At 34.9% G+C, this 17874-nt stretch overlaps 1 protein-coding gene across 3 annotated transcripts in view; it reads left to right on the top strand.

Moving 5' to 3' along the window:
- Nucleotides 1-17874, top strand: part of TEX11 (testis expressed 11) — a 363973-nt gene that overhangs the window by 326483 nt on the left and 19616 nt on the right. For 2 of the 3 annotated variants that reach the window (XM_023634526.2, XM_023634525.2), the window contains exons 26-28: nt 13804-13953; nt 15189-15297; nt 16262-16382. In XM_023634526.2, coding sequence (XP_023490294.2) covers nt 13804-13953; nt 15189-15297; nt 16262-16382 — 380 coding nt within the window. The remainder of the gene's footprint in view (nt 1-13803; nt 13954-15188; nt 15298-16261; nt 16383-17874) is intronic. The other variant, XR_002805590.2, reaches the window with a different exon arrangement.

The raw sequence follows: 17874 nt of genomic DNA, 5'->3' as shown, positions 1-17874 counted from the left end.
GCTAGCAGAAGTTTATACTAATGATCTAGGGTTGTTGTGTACATGAGTTCTTGTGGTCTCTGTACTTTCCCAGCCAGCTGTAGGGCTTCTTATAACACAAACATTCTTTCTTCTCTACTGCCTCACTGACCGGCTTCTCAAAACCAAACCAAATCAACACAGGTTCCTTCCCCCAGCCTATAAACTCTGTTCTTGTTATTGTAGATAAAGGATTTGCACCTTGTGGCGTGCTCCTCACTTTGCAATGTTGTACTTTTGCTGGCCTTTTCTGATTCCATTTTTATTGTCAAAACATATATGTGTATGTATGTTTGTATGCATATACACTAGACTGTAAGCTCCATGAGGACAGACACTGTCTGCTTTTGCTTACCTTTGTATATCCAATACCTGGCACATTCTTGATATTTGGTTAATGCATGAATAAACAAAAGAATATATACATACATATATACACACACACACTATATCTATATATACACATTATACACACATCTATATATGTGTGTGTGTATATATACACATATAGATTACATATATATGTGTGTATATATACACATATGCATTCATATGAATGTATATATCATATATCATAAGGCTTTGGAAGGATATACACCAAATTCAACATTTGCTACCTCTTGGGACAGGCATTAGTGAGTTTGAGAGACTTTTACTTTTTATTTTACTTTTGTATTGTTTGAATTTTTCAGTGAACATGTAGTACTTTAATAATTAAAACAAAAATACATTTAGAAAAAATGAACGACTTGTTAAAAAAGGTCTATATTTCTTAAGATTGAGTATTTCCAAAGAAATAATGCCTAAAATTACGAGCCCAGCATGTGAGTAATGTAAATCATTAAGCTACCAACTGTAAGTAGACAAATTAAGGGGAAGTGCAAAGCTGGTGAATCATAAGCTCCTGTGGGAAAATTGGACAATGCCAACCTTTTAAAAATCTATTCCAAATCAAAGTTAATTAAGAACCGTATAAACAGTGACTGAAATCTTAGTGCCATGGGAATTGGCTTTTACAAAAGGATTAACCTGACGTGTCATTATATCAGTGACCTAAGGAAAGCAGCTTACCACATTCATTCTACAAAGTTTTTATTAAGTTCCTAGGAGCTACTAGGTATTGTGGAAACATAAGGAAATGTGTCACTGTCTCTGTCCTTAAGAAATTTACAGTGAAGAAAGGAGGTCAGAAACATAATCCATTACACATATAAAAGGCAAAATGAAATGACTTCACTTATAGAAATACAGAGTGTGTGGGATCACAGAGGAAGAAATGACCCATTCCAAAAGGTATTATTTGAACTTACTCTTGAATGAATAGGATTTTAATGGTTAGAAAAGGAAGTAGAAGGCATGAAAAGCTGTGGGGACTGAATAAACAAATGCCAGGAGTATGAGAGAGCATTGTTAGTTTTGGAATAGTCTCTTATTCAGGGGTTATATAGTGGGAGGTGAGGCTGAAAGTAGTGTGATTTGTGGTATGCCCCTTCCCAACAGTAAATCAAGCCGGTAGTATCACCTCAGTCCAAGCTTCCTCATCTCTCACCTGGACCATTGTAATAGCTTCCCAACTATCCTCTCTGCTTCTACTCCTACTCCTCTATAAATCTAATAGTCACACAGCAGCCAGAGTGTTATGACATAAATCAGATCATGTCAGCCCTCTCGTACTTAACATGATCTACAAGGCCATAGATTATCTAGCCCTTGGTCACCTCTCTGACCTCACCTCCCATCACTCTGCCTCTCAGCTTACTGTCTCTAGCCCTACTATATCCTAATAATACCTAGTACTCACCTGCCTCTAGGCCTTTGGATTTGCCATTCCCTTTGCCTAGAACACTCTTCTGGATATTCGTATGGTTTGCTCCCTGACATCCTCTGCTCAAGTATCACCCCACTCAAACAAGTCTTTCCTGACCACACCCTTTCTAAAATAGCGACTTTCATCACTGTCTACTCCCAGTTTAACCTATATTTCTTTCTTTACAACACATATCACTACTTGATATTGTATTATATATTGTTTATTGTTTGTCTCCCCGACTAAAATCTAAGTTCCATGCAGGCATAAAAGTTGTCTGTTTTGTTCATTCTTTCTCCCTACCTCCTAAAACTCTATCTGGCACATACACTGGCTTAAAAAATATTTACTAAATGAAAACTGCTATGGCGCCAGAAATTCTATCATTAGGGAGTCATTCATTTGAGTATTAAAGCATTTTGGTCTGTGAGAGCCCTCTATGCAAAGATCCCTGGCAGAGCTCACAATTTAAGTCATTATCAGCTTACACTTTGAAGGAGAAACATTTAGAAAAGTACCTTAGTAAAGATTCAACTTGGGATATAGGTATAGGGCAGGTATAGATGTAGGGCAGAGAAAGGCAAGTGAGGTTTCCAGGAAAAGAAAAATAAGATTTAAATGGAAGTAGGAATTGTACCAAAGATGACTGCTTATGATTATAAGACACTCCAAACCTTTCTAACACAAGGGGACTCACAGCTTCTGAGTCTGTCTTTCTGATTCCTTTTCAGGGTGTCCATTGAAGAACATAACTTTGGATGTTGCTAAGAACATCCTTGGAGTCATACTCTTGGAGTCATCTAACATTAGGGCTAGAAGTAATCTTAGTGATTAGATTTCTTAAAGCTATTTATTTTGTAATATGAGTAAATTTTTTATCTCAAAAACATGAAGATGGAGAAAAGCCTTTAGTTGTTTTTATGTCATTGCAAGGAAGAATTTCACTTACTATACTTTTGACCTTGGTATAAAGTATTCATCAAGTGTCATCATCAAAAGTCTTAGTGGTTATGACAACAGGGCAGACCTCCTGAGAGCTTTAATGTAAAGCCCATCATGGGCCTCTACCAGCAGAAAGGCACTTCAGCTGGCAGGGCAGAGGATTGTCTACATTTTTATGTATTTTAAATTTATATATTATGGTCTCCTCAGCCCAGAACTGGAAGGGTCATTCTCATTTATCCAAATACAGTAGAAAGCTACCATTTATCAAAGGTCATGTTGGAATTAGAAATAATTTTTATCTGTTCAAAACTAGGATTAAATGCTTATTCCTTCAACAGGCAGTTTTTGCTTAGTCCCTCTATTGGCTTAATAACTAGCAATCAGTCATGGGTTGCTCTTGGCTCAGAGATAAGTTCTCAATGGATAAGAAGTTCTCAGAGATGATAGTTTTGAGATTAGCCAAGAGAAAAGGCAATTGGAGCTGATCCTCAGGCACATTAAACAAAATGACAAAACTTGAGTACATTTTCTAGTATACATTTTGAGTTGGGACTTAGGCCACAGAAATAGGAGGACCTGAATTTAGGATTTTTTTCCCAAAGAAAATTAAACAATTATCTGGAGATGCCCAAGTTCCTCTGGTAGAAGTTGATCCTAAAAATCTTCTCTTTTGGCAGCATTCCATTTGAATTATGTCTCACAGGCAGCATAAGCTTACCTTAGTAATACAAAGCAAAGCCCTAATGGCATTGTTTAGGGACTTTGATTACACGGCTATGGGATCACTGAAGAAATTTAATGGGGTCACAGGTTCAGGAGACAGGTTCATTATGGTCCCCAGATATTTATGGTGATATATACCATTCTTTCTCCCAAGTGGCTGACCTAATTAGGAATGTCATTCAAGTCTCCCTGTTCCTAACATATTTGCTTTTGTACATTGTGGTTTTCTTTTATAAAAATACAGATGTGAATCTGGAAATTTTCCTGTACAATTATCTTGGCACAATGACTCCTGATCAGAGTAAGGTGTGTACCATACCTCACCTACAAACATTCATTATTGATTTCTAGAAGGTTTCTCAAACTTAAAACTTTACTCCACCCCTAATTGAAACATATATAAAACAACACAGCTATCAACTGTAGAATACACATTCTTTTCATTGTAACTTGTAACATTTACCAAAATGGATCATGTGTTAAGCCAAAAAGCAAGTCTCAACAAATTTCAAAGGATTGAAATCACATACAAAGTATGTTCTCTGAACAAAGTAGAATTAAATTTGAAATCAGGAACAGAAAGATGATTAGAAAATCCCCACTGTTGAAAGTCTAAAAGACACACTTCTAAATAAACAATTGGTCAATGAAAAGATCAAGATTAAAAATATGGAATATATCGATCTTAACAAAAATGAAAAGTATGACATCAAAACTTGTGAGGTACAACTGAAATAAGAGAAAATATATACTTTTTATTTATTTATTTATTTTTATTTTTATTTTTTTTTTTTGAGGAAGATTAGCCCTGAGCTAACTACTGCCAGTCCTCCTCTTTTTTTTTGCTGAGGAAGCCTGGCCCTGAGCTAACATCCGTGCCCATCTCCCTCTACTTTTTATACTTTGGCCGCCTACCACAGCATGGCATACCAAGCGGTGCCACGTCCTCACCCAAGATCCGAACCGGCGATCCCCGGGCCGCCGAGAAGCGGAACGTGCGAACTTAACTGCTGCGCCACCCTGCTGGCCCCAGAGAAAATATATAGTTTTAAATCTATACATTAGAAAAGAGGAAAAGTTGAAAATCAATGATCTAAGCTTCCAGCTTGAATCTAGGGAAAGAACAGCAAATTAAACTCAAAAAAAGTAGAAGGAAGAACATAACAAAGATAAGAGCAGAAAACAATGAAATAGAAAACAGACATATATTAGAGAAAATCAACCAAGCCAAAAGTTTATCCTTTGGAAAGATTACTGCAATTGCTAAATACCAAGCAAGATGGATCAAGAAATAAAAAGAAAAAACACAAATTACCAATATCAGTAATTCAAAAGTAGATATCACTGTAAATCTTTCAGACATTAAAAAGATAATAAAAGGACACTGTGAATAATTTTATGCCAATAAGTTTAACAGTTTTGACAAAACAGACAAATTCTTTGAAAAGCGTACCTATGAAAATTGGCCCAAGGAGAATCTGAGTAGTTCTATTTAGACTATTTTAATAGTCCTATACCTGTTAAAGAAATTTAATCTTAAATACCTTCCCAAAGAGAAAATGGCTTCACTAGTATAAATTCTTCCAAATATATAAGGAAGAAATAATAGCAACCTTGTAAAAATGTCTCTTATAGAATATAAAGAGGTTACACATTGATTTTATAAGGCCAGCATGACTGATGACAAAACCTGACAAGGACATTTGAGGAAAAGAAAAATACAGGTCAATATCTTAAATGATAGCTGCAAAAATCTTAAACAAAATTTTAGAAAATTGAATTCAGCAATATACAAAAAGGATAATACATCATAACCAAGTAGAGTTTATCCCACAAATTCAACATTAAAAATACACACACACAAAATGGTTTTCTATATCTGTTTTATTTTAAATAAAGTTTTAAAAATAAATGACTTCGGTATGTATGGTTGCTGGATACAGGCCAGCACACAAAAATTAATTGTATTCCTGTGCACTGGTGAGAAATAATTGGAAAATGAACTTTTAAAATACTATTTTTAATAGCATCAAAACCCGTCAAATGCCTAGTAATTGATCTAATGAAAGATGCAGAAGACCTCTACACTGGAAACTACAAAACAGTGAAACGTTGCTGAGAGAATTTTTTTTAGGTGAGGAAGATTGGCCCTGAGCTAACATATGTTGCCAAGCTTCCTCTTTTTGCTTGAAGAAGATTGTCACTGAGCTAACATCTGTGCCAATCTTCTGTGCCAATCTTCCTCTACTTTGTATGTGAGACGCCACAACAGCATGGCTTGATGAGCAATGTGTAGGTCCACTCCTGAGATCCGAACCCATGAACCCCAGGCTGCTGAAACGGGGTGCACAAACTTAACCACTACACCACCAGGCTGGCCTCATTGAGAGAAATTTTTAAAGGCCTAAATAAATGAGGATATGTACCATGTTCATGGACTGGAAAACTCAATATTATTAAGATGTCAGTTTTCCCAATTTGATCTGTAGATTCAAGACAATCCCAATCAAACTCCCAGCTGATTTACTTGTGGAAATCGACAGAATGACATTAAAATTTCTATAGAGATGCAAAGGACAATCTTGGAAAAGATGAATAGAGTTTGAGGACTTACACCCCAGAAAAGAGAGTCCAAAATAGAGTCCAGAAATAGACTCACACGTGATCATTTTATTTATAACAAAGGTGCCCAGTGCTATTCACTGGGGAAAAGATTTTTTTTTAATAATAAATGGTGCTGGATGAATTAGATATCCATATGGAAAAAAATGAAGCTTGACTCCTTGCTGATACCATACAGAAACATTGATTTGAGATGGATCATAGCGAAAGGTACAACAATAAGGATTCTAAAGAGAAACATAGGAGAATATCTTTATGACCTTAGAGATACAAAAAATTACCAACTATAAAAGAAAATATTGATAAAGTAGATGTCATTACAGTTGAGAACTTCAGATTGTCAAAAGGTACTATTGAGATAAGAAAAAGACAAGCCATAGACAGTAAGAAGATATGTCAATACAGACTTGACAAATTCCACAATATATAAAGAACTCTTAAAACTCAACAAGAAAATACAACACAGTAAAAAATGGGCAAAATAATTGAACAGGAACTTCACAAAAGAGGATATACAGATGGTCAATAATCAAAGGAAAAGATGCTCAGCATCATTACTCATCAGAGAATGCAAATTAAGACCACAATGAGAAATTACTGCACACTCACTGAAATGGCTAAGATTAAGATACCATGTGTTAGTGAGGATGGGAAGCAACTGGAACTCTAATACATTGCTGGTGGAAATGTAAATTGGTACAACCACTTTGGAAAATTGTTTGGCAGTATCTCCTAAAGCCAAACATTCTTCTATCCCAGCAGTGACCCAGCAATCCCACTCCTAGACATATACTCAGGTGAAATGAGTGTATCTGTTTACCATAATATGTACAAGAATGTTCAAGAAAGCTCTATTCATAAGAGCTAAAGATTTAAAACAACCCTAGTGTCCATCAACAGGAGGATGGGTTAAATAAATTGTGGTATATTCATACAATGGAATACTACAAAGCAATAAAAGGAATGCACTTCTGACACAGAAAAATATAGATGAATATCACAGATATTATCCTTAGCAAAAGAAGTCAGGCACAAAGGCATGTTACACAGAGTATAAATTTATTTTTAAAAACAGCTTTATTGAGATATAATTCACATGCCATACAATTCACACATTAAAGTGTCTACTTCAGTAGATTTTAGTATATTCACAGATATGTGTAATCACCATCAACAATTTTAGAACATTTCATCACTTCAAAAAGAAACCCCTACCTTTTACCTATCACACCCCCCATCCCTGCATTCCCCTCAGGAACCCTAAGCAATCACTAATTTACTTTGTGTCTCTATGAATTTGCATATTTTGGACATTTCATATAAATGGAATTATGTGGATTTTTGTGACTTCTTTCACTTAGCATAATATTTTCAAGTTTCATCTATGTTGTGGCATATATCAGTACTTCATCCCTTTTTATGGTCAAATAATATTCCATTGTATGGGTAATACCATATTTTGTTTATCTACTCATCAGCTGATAGACATTTGGGTTGTTCCCATCCTTTGGCTATTATGAATAATGCTGCTGTAAACATTCGTGCACAAGTTTTTGTGTGAACATATGTTTTCAATTCTCTTGGATATATACCTAGGTCGTATGGTAACTATGTTTAATCATTTGAGGAGCTGCCAGACTGTTTTCGAAAGCAGCTGCACCATTTTATACTGTCACCAGTAGTGTATAAAAGGCTTCTGATTTTTCTCCACCTCCATGCTAACACTTGTATTATCTGACTTTTTGTTCTAGCCATCCTAGTGAGTGTATAATGACATCCTATTGTGGTTTTGATTTCCTGATGACTGATTTTCCTGACAACTTATGGTGTTGAGCATCTTTTTATATACTTATTGGCTGTTTGTATATCTTCTTTGGAGAAATGTCTATTCAGACCCTTTGCCCAATTTTTCATTGGATTATTTGTCTTTTTATTATTAAGTAGTATATCCTAGATACAAGTCCCTGATCAGATATATGACTTACAAATATTTTTCCTATTCTGTGGGTTATCTTTTCCCTTTCTTGATAGCATCCTTTGAAGCACAAATTTTTTAAACTTTGATGACATACGATTTACCTATCTTTCTTTTGTTACTCGTGCTTTTGATATCATATCTAAGAATCACCTGGCAAATCCAAAGCCATGAATATTTACTCCTATGTTTTCTTCTAAAGAGTTTTATAGGTTTAGCTCTTACATTTAGGTCTTTGATCCATTTTGAGTTAATCTTTGTATATGGTATAAGGTAAGGATCCAACTTCATTCTTTTCCATGTGGCTATCCAGTTGTCCCAGAGCCTTTTGTTAAAAAAAACTATTCTTTCTTCATTGGGTGGCCTTTGCCTCCTGTGGAAAACGAGTTGACGTGGTTTTATTTCTGGATTGTCAATTCTATCTCATTGATACATATGTCTATCCTTATGCCAGTACCACACTGTCTTGATTATCATTGCTTTGTAGTAAGTTTGGAAATCAGGAAGTGTTAGTTCTCCAAGTTTGTTCTTCTTTTTCAAGATTGTTTTGGATATCTGGGTCCCTTGAATTTTCATATGCATTTTAGGATGAGCCTGTGAGTTTCTGAAAAAAGCCAGCTGGGATTCTGATAGGGATTGTGTTGAATCTATAGATGATTTTGGGGAGTATTGCCATCTTAACAATGTTAAGTCTTCTAATCCATGAACACGCAATATTTTCCCATTTATTTACATCTTCTTTAATCTCTTTCAATGATGTTTTCTAGTTTTCAGTGTACAAGTCCTGAACTTCTTTTGTTTAATTTATTCCTAAGTATTTTATTCTTTTTGATGCTATTGTAAATGGAATTGTTTTCTTAATCTTATTTTCAGTTTGCTCATTGCTACTGTGTAGAAATAGAATTGAATTTTGTATATTGATCTTATTAAACTTGTTTATTAGTTCTAATGGTATTTTACTGGATTCCCTATGAATCTTATTTACAAGATCACATCATGTATGAATAAAGATAGTTTCACTACTTCTTTTCCAGTCTTCATGTCTTTTATTTCTTTTTCTTGCCTAATTTCTTTGGCTAGAACTTCCAGTACAGTGTTGAATAGTAGTGGTGAAAGTGGTCATCCTTCTCTTGTTCTTGATCTTAGAGGGAAAGAATCCAGTCTTTCATCATTAAGTATGTTCTTAGTGGTGGGTTTTCATAAATGCGCTTTATCAGGTTGAGGAAGTTCACTTCTATTCCTAGTTTGTTAATTGTTTTTATCATGAAAGGGTGATTTTGTCAAATGCTTTTCTGCCTTTATTGAGATCATCATGTAGTTTTTGCTTCTTGTTTTATTGATATAGTATATTACATTAATTGTTTTTCACTTGTTAAAGCAACTTGATAAATCCAACTTGGTCATGTTGTATAATTCTTTTATATGTTGCCAGATTCAGTTTACTTATATTTTGTTTGGACTTTTGTGTCCATATTCATGAGAGATATTTGTCTGTAATTTTCTTTACTTGTGATGTCTTTGTCTGGTTTTCATATCACAGTAATACCAGCCTCATAGAATGAGTTGTGAGGTATTCCATCCCCTTCATTTTTGAAAGAATTTGTGAAAAATTAGTATTAATTCTTCTTTAAGTGTTTGGTACAATCCAGTGGTGAAGCTGTCTAGGCCTGGGCTTTCCTTTTTCTGTAGTTTTTAAAGTTAGTTATTCAATATCTTCATTCATTATAGATTTGTTTAGATTGCCTATTTCTTCTTGAGTCAGTTCCACTAGTTTGTCTTTCTAGGAATTGTCCATTTCATCCAGATTATCTAATTTATTGGCATGCAGTTGTTCACAGCATTCCTTTGTAATCATTTTTATTTCTCTAAAGTTGTAGTGATGGCTTCCTTCTTATTTGTAAATAATTTGTAAGTAATGAGGCTTTTCTCTTTTTTTCTTGGTCAATCTAGCTAAAAGTTTGTCAATTCTGTTGATCTTTTCAAAGAACCCGCTTCTGGTTTCATTAATTTTCTCTATTATTTCCCTATTCTCTAATTCATTCATTTCCACTCCAATCTTTATTATTGCCTACCTTCTACTTGTTTGGGTTTCGTTTGTTCTTAACTAAGATGGAAGGTTAGGTTATTGATTTGAGATCTTTCTTCCTTCTTACTATAGCTGTTTGCAGATGTAAATTTCCCTCTAAGCACTGCTTTAGCTGCATCCCATTAGTTTTGGAATATTGTGTCTTCATTTTCATTTATTTCAAAGTATTTTTCTAATTTCTCTTTTGATTTGTTTTTTGATGCATTGGGGGTTTAAGAGTGTGTTGTTTTCCCATATATTTGTGAGTTTCCCCAAATCTTTTTCTGTTATCAGTATCTAATTTCATTCCATTGTAGTCACAGAACATACTTTGTATTATTTTATACTTTGAAATTTATTGAAGTTTGTTTTATGACCCAGCATATGGTCTATCATGGAGAATATTCTATGTGCACTTGAGAGGAATGCATATTCTGCTGCTGTTGAGTGGAGTGTTCTATGGATATCTGTTAGATCTAGTTGGTTTATAGTGTTTTTCAAGTCTTTTGTTCCTTTGTTGATCTTCTGTCTAGTTGTTCTAAGTATAATTCATTTTTATGAAATCCAAGAACACTCAACTATATCAATAATTGAATTAAATATAAATGATCTAAATCAGAGGTCAGGACACTTTCCTTAAAGGGCCAATAGTAAATATTTTAGGCTAGCTGGCTATAGCTCTCAGGCACAACTACTCAACTCTGCCATTGTAGCAGGAAAACAGACATAGGCAATATTTAAACAAATGCACATGATTGTGTTCCAATAAAACTTTATTTTTAAAACAGGCAGCCAGCCCACAGGTTGTAGTTTGTTCACTCCTGGTCTAAACACACCAATTAAAAGACCAAGAATATCAGAGTGGATAAAAAATCAAGACCCAACAACTTGCTGTCTATAAGAAACCCACTTAAAATATGAAGACATAGATATAGGTTAAAAATAAAAAGAATTGGAAAAGGTACACTATGCAAACACTAATCAGAAGAAAGCTGGAGTGACTATATTAACATCAGACAAAACACTTTGGAACAAGGAATAATACTAGGGATAAAGAGGAACATAATGAAAAAGTGGTCAATTAAACATAACATAACTATCCTAAATGTTTAATATACTTAACAACAGAGCTTCAAAATACATGAAGCAAAAAGTGATAGAATTGAAAGGAGGAATAGACAAATCTATAACTATATTTGGAGACTTTAATACTTCTCTGTCAGTAATCAATAGAATAAGTCAACAGATACTCAATAAGGATATAGAAGACATGGACAACACTACCAACCAACTTCATCTAATTGACATTTGTAGAATGCTCTACCCAACACTAGCAGAATACACAGTTTTTTCAAATGCATATGGAACGTGCGTCACCATAGACCATATTGTGAACCATAAAACAAACCTCAAAATATTCAGAAGTATTGAAATCATACAAAGTATTTTCTCCAACCATAATGGAATTAAATTATAAATCTATAATATAAAGCTATCTGTAAAAATCCCCAAATATTTGGAAATTAAACAATGTACTTCTAAATAATCCAGTGGGTCTAAGAGGAAGTCACAAAGGAAATTAGGAATAGTTTGAATGGAATGAAAATGAAAACACAACATATTAATTTGAAGGATACAGCTAAAGCAGTGTTTAGACAAAAATTTGTAGAATTAAATGCTTCTTTTAGAGAAAGAAAGATCTCAAATAATCTAAGTCTCTACCTTAAGAAACTAGAAAAAAATAGCAAATTAAACTCAAACAAGCAGAACAAAAGAAATAATGTACGAGCAGAAATCAATAAAATTTAAAACAAAAAAACAATAAAACCAATGAAACCAAAAGCTGTATTGTTGTTGTTGTGGCTTTGAGAAGATCAATGCATTTGAGAAACTTCTAGCCAGGTGTATCAAGACACAAATTGACAATGTCAAGAATGAAAGTGGAGACGTTGCTACAGACCCTAAAAACATTTTAAAAGATAATAAGGAAATATTATGAACAACTTGATGCCCATGAATTTGAAAGCTTAGAGGAGATGGACAAATTCCTTGAAAGTCACAAACTACCAAAGCTCCCTCAAGAAGAAATAGATAACCTGAATAGTCCTATACCCATTGAATTTGTAGTTTAAAATCTTCTAACAAAGAAAACTCCACTGGGGAATTCTACCAAACATTTAAAGAAGATGTAATACCAATTTTATACAAACTCTTCCAAGAAGAAGAGGAGGGCACACTTTGCAGCTCATTTTATGAGATCAGTATTACCCTGATAGCAATACTAGACAAAATATGAGAAAAGAAAACTGTGGGCCAATATTCCTCATGAAAATAGATGCAGAGATCCTCAACAAAATATTAGCAAATTGAACTTAGTAAAATATGAAAAGGATAATAGATCATAACCAAGTGAGTTTTATCCTAGTCTCAACATTGTAAACTCAATTAATTCACCATATCAACAGATTAAATGACAAGATTCAACGTCCATTTATGATAAAACTCTCAGCAAACTAGCAATAGTGGGGAAGTTCCTCAACCTGATAAAGGACATCTACAAAAATAAAACCTACAGCTAATGTCATATTTAATGATGAAAAACTGAATGCTTTCCCTCTAAGGGCAGGAACAAGGGTCTAGGGTGTCTACTCTCTCCACTCCTGGTCAACATCATCCTGGAGGTCCTAGCTAGTGCAATAAGGCAAGCAAAAGAATGGGAAAAAGACATATAGAGAGAAAAAGAAGAAATAAAACTAACTCTATTTGCAGATGGCATGATTGTCTACATAGAAAATCTCAAAGAATCTACAAAAATGTTACTGGAACTAATAAATGAGTTTAGCAAATTACAGCATACAAGGTCAATATTCAAAATTTGATTATGTTTCTATGTACTACCGATGGAGTTCAAGAAGAGGCAATAACAATCAATAATGATAAAAGTCAAAATAGTCGTCAACTCTGCTAAGATGGTATTGACTGGAAAGGAGCACAAGCATTGGGAGTGTTGTATATTGTGATCTGGGTAGTGGTTACATGGGTTTAAACATATTTAAAAATTCATCAAGCTGTTTAAGATTGATGCACTTCATTCAGTTTATTGTATGTATGCTGTACCTCGAAACTTTTTTAGAAGTTCATTCTAACAAGGATGAATGAAAGCCATCTCACATGGTATGGTATATGCCGCCTGATACAAGATTCTGCCCATGGTGATCCCCAAGAAATACTGTTGACTGACTAAATGAAACAGTTTGGAAACTCTCCTTTACTTTGCTTAAAATAAAACCGCAGTTAGTTTACACAGTGCTGTATCTCCTGGTTAAGCCAGTCATTAAAGTGAGGCAGGGAAACACTGGATTTGAATTAGATCACAGCAGGACTTCTTCAGGCTATTTAGGAACACCATGGCAATAATTCCCGGAAGTGTAGGCAAAGCTAGTTAATGCATTACGGAGTGCTGAAAGTATTGGTGAGCTTATAGATTTAAAAATGTAAAAACTCTGTCTACAGAATCTGGGATAACCTTCAAATTGTAAGTAAAATTAATTTTCTTCAAAAGGAAAATCTCCTCAGAAGAGAGATTAGAATAGGAAAGAATAATGAAATGTAATCACAGAGAATGTTGCATTTTTGCCTCTTTCTTAGGGGACTTCTCGAACGATCCATGTGAGACATTGCTTCTGCTGTATGAGTTTGAAGTTAAAGCCAAAATGAACGATCCATTCCTGGACAGCTTCTTGGAATCAGTGTGGGAACTGCCTCATTTAGAAAGTAAAACATTTGAAACAATCGCATGTAAGAGCTATAATTATGGTTTTGGAAGGCTGGTACCCATTTAAATCGTACTACTTTTTTCTTTCTTTTCTCTTATCTCCAGGTGGGAAACGATGTTTCCTCATAGCACTTTGTTTCTCTTTCTTGTATTACAATCATTTGTGCATTTATCTTTTTCTTTATATGAGATCATGAGCTCCGTAGGGTCACAAACAATAATTACCTATATTCGTTGTACTTCTAAACGCTAGCAAAGTGCGTTGCTCATAATAGGCACTCATATTTATTCTATGTGTGGAATGGAATTATATAACTACACAATAGGGGGAGCTCAAACTTCAGAAAGTTAGTTTTGCTCAGCTAGCTAGAAATGACAATTGACTGCTTCACTAATCAAAGGTGATGCAATGTTAGCAATTTATTATAGTGTACAGAGAAATATTGGTAATATTTTTTAAACACAATTGCCACCTTCAAATTTCTGGTTGGGCTCTAAGTGGTATTGGGGACCCAGAGCCTCTGTGGGGTTACACTGTAGGAAATGGCCTAATTATCTTCCCTTTTTACCTCTCACTATCCTCAGGAACCTGTGTGTGTTTAATAAAGTTATCAGGTAGCCCCAAGTGCACAGGTCACATTTGCCTTTCCTTGTCTTGCCAAGACAGAATTCCTAGAGACATGGAGCAGGTGGTGTGTACTCTATGGACATATGATAGTGACCACTGCTCCTTGTATAAGGAAACTCCAATTCTAGAGGCCTGGTAAATACATCTGGAAGTTTTAGGGTTTATTATCTCTGACGCTCACTCTCATGTCAAGTGTTTCATGTTTTTAGTATCAGAGAAAAACAATATATTGTGGTATAAATCTGTTTTTGATTGGTGCCCTTTTACTGATCTGCTTTCTCTTTCCTTCTTAGTGTGCCCCTCTTTGACTCTGATTCATAAGATTATTGCTTCATCTGTGTGACTATATGCATGGGCACAGAAACAGTAGGTTCTCTGTTGATGTTTGCTAAAGAAAAGATATAACCTGGTGATCCTACCATGTTACTCTGCCCAGAAAGTAGATGCTCTCTCTGAAAGCCACTGTGGATTCATTATTTTATAAAATTCATTTTTGGTTTTTTGCGTTTGTTTGTTTTTGGTAATCTGCTTCAGGCCAATTTCATTAGAGAAAGCAAGTTGTAGCCTGGGATGAAAACTATGGTGGATGAGATTATGATATTCACAACCTTTTTTTCCCCCTTCCTGTAGCATTAGCAATGGAAATGCCTGCCTGCTATCCTTCCATCGCTCTAAAGGCCTTGAAAAGGGCTTTATTGCTCCACAAAAGGAAAGAATCAATTGATGTTTTGAAATATAGGTTAGTAAATGTAATTCAACACTGAATCCAGGCTTTCTGATAGCCAAGAGAGCTATAGTCAATGCCCCATAAGTCATCAATCATACTCAACTGCCCCACTTAAAAGATGATCAGGGATACTTCTGTAACTCCTGAACTGAAAACCCCTCAGAACAGCTCCATATTTAGGGTTGTATTATAGACCAAGAATTAATTAGCTAGGTCAAGGAGTCTGGTTTTCTCAAAGGAGAAAAAGCTGGGGGGGGGGGGGGGCGGAGTTGCTTCTTTGTGTGCGTCTATAGATATAACAAAATTACTAAGTACCTTCTTTTTTTCATTACTAAATATGCCAAATGTATAGAAAAGTACAGATTAATATAATAAACACCAGTGTTTCCACCACCCAAATTTAACAAAGGTTAACATTTTGCTATATTTGCCTCAGATATTTTTTTTCTAAGCACCATTCTTTAAGGATCAATAAGTGCTGTGCATAATACAAAATATTAATTATTGGAGATTTTACATTTTCTATGCCTAGACATGGGGAAAAATAGATGTTGTGTGACTTTTCTCTGGAAAACTTCATTACAGTCTTCCTTTTCTGAGACATGAGAGACAGTTCTCCTGGAATTATTCCCAATTTAAATCCCAATTCCCTTGCCCATTTGAGGATATAACAAGATACTTTAACGTGCCTGTAGATTGAACCAGCTCATAAAATATAGTAAACAGCCATGACTCCTTAGTGCAGGAAACTAAAAAAGTGAAAGACAACCATAGGCATAATAAAAGGAAGGATTGGTCAGCCCCTTTTATAACTTCAAAAATCTGTCTTCTAAGGCTGGAGGCCAGATAAAATTGAGAGTAGAACAGAAGTGTTATGAAGCTCTTAGTCTGGGATGAGATCCAGATTTTACTTATCTTAGCCCTGAAGCCAATCATTTCTTTCCTTATGGGATGTGTTTTCTGTTTTTGATTTCAGCAAATGTATGCACAACTTGATTAATCTCCTAGTGCCAGAGCGGGTGCTGAGTGCAGAACTCTGTCCCCTGGAAGAAGTTTGGGGCTATTTTGAGGATGCTCTGCACCTTATTAGCCACACCGTAAGTCAAACAGTGATATTAAACTTTCAGCTAATTTTAAAGAACTGAACTGTCTTGTGTATTAGAAATTACACAGGGGCCCACCCCATGGCCTAGTGGTTAAGGTTTGGTGCACTCCGCTTCCATGGCCCAGGTTCAAGTGTTCGGTTCCCAGGCATGGACCTACACAGCTCATCAGCAGCCATGCTGTGGTGGCAACCCACATACAAAATAGAGGAAGATTGGTACAGATGTTAGCTCAGGGTGAATCTTCCTCAGCAAAAAAACAAAAGAAAAAAGAAATTACATAGAATAGTAATGCTTTCTGATATGAGTTTTAGGGTAAATAAATTCTTATTACAATGTAGTTATACACTACAAAATTTCCCTGGGTTTATAAAATGTAAATAGTTAAAAGTAGAACATTTCTAATATACCACCTGGCATTTTGAATTATTTTGTATTTTCAAAACCTGGTAGAATTGTTATTTCCCCTGTGATGATACTAACCCTTTGAAAAAGCTTATCGTTGTTCCCACCATTTCCCCCAAAGCAGGTAACAGAGTAGAAGGAATACTGAAGAACTGTATTTTAGTCCCTTCTCTGCTGTCTTTTTTTTCTTTTCAGTGCAGGTTTATTCAGTGACTTTCAAATTAGCTTTATTGAGGTGTAATTTGCATACCATAAACTTCACCCATTGTATGTATACAATTCAGTGATTTTTAGTAAATTTATAGAGTTACCACTGTCACCACAATCCAGTTTTATAATATTTCCATTACTCCAGAAAGTTTCCTCTTGCCCATTTGCACTCAATCCCTGCTCTCACCTTTAGGCCCAGGTAACTGTTGATCTGCTTTCTATCTTTATGGATTTTCTCTTTCTGGATACTTCATATAAATGGAATCATACAATATGTGACCTCTTGTGTCTGGCTCTTTCAATTTGGAATAATGTTTTTGAGGTTCATCCATGTTGTAGCATCTGTTAGTATTTCAATCCTCCTATTGCTGAATAAATAGGATATTATTATATTCTATTGAATAGATATATCACATTTTGCTTATCCACTCACTGGTTGGTAGACATTTGAGTTGTTTCCACTTTTTGGCTATCATGAATAATGCTGCTATGAACATTTGTGTGCAAGTCTTTGTGTGGACATATGTTTTCAGTTCCCTTCAGCACACGAATTTCTGGGTCATATGGTAACCCTTTTTTTACCATATGTTTGTGGTATGTTCATGTGTTTAAGTTTTTGAGGACTGCAGTCTATTTTCCAAAGGGGCTACACCATTTTACATTCCTACCAGTAGTGTATGAGGGTTCCAATTCCTCCACATCCTTGTCAATACTTGTTATTGTCCATCTTTTTTATTATAGCTATCCTAATGGACATATAGTGGTAGCTCATTGTGGTTCTGATTTGCATTTCCTTGATGGCTAGTGGTGTTGATCATTTTTTCCTGTGCTTATTGACCATTTGTATATCTTCTTTACAAAAAATGTCTAT

Source organism: Equus caballus, chromosome X (genome assembly GCF_041296265.1).
Source record: "Equus caballus isolate H_3958 breed thoroughbred chromosome X, TB-T2T, whole genome shotgun sequence".
NCBI lineage: Eukaryota > Metazoa > Chordata > Mammalia > Perissodactyla > Equidae > Equus > Equus caballus.
The sequence above is the reverse complement of the archived record's forward strand: the minus strand, read 5'-3'. Positions and strand labels throughout refer to the sequence as shown.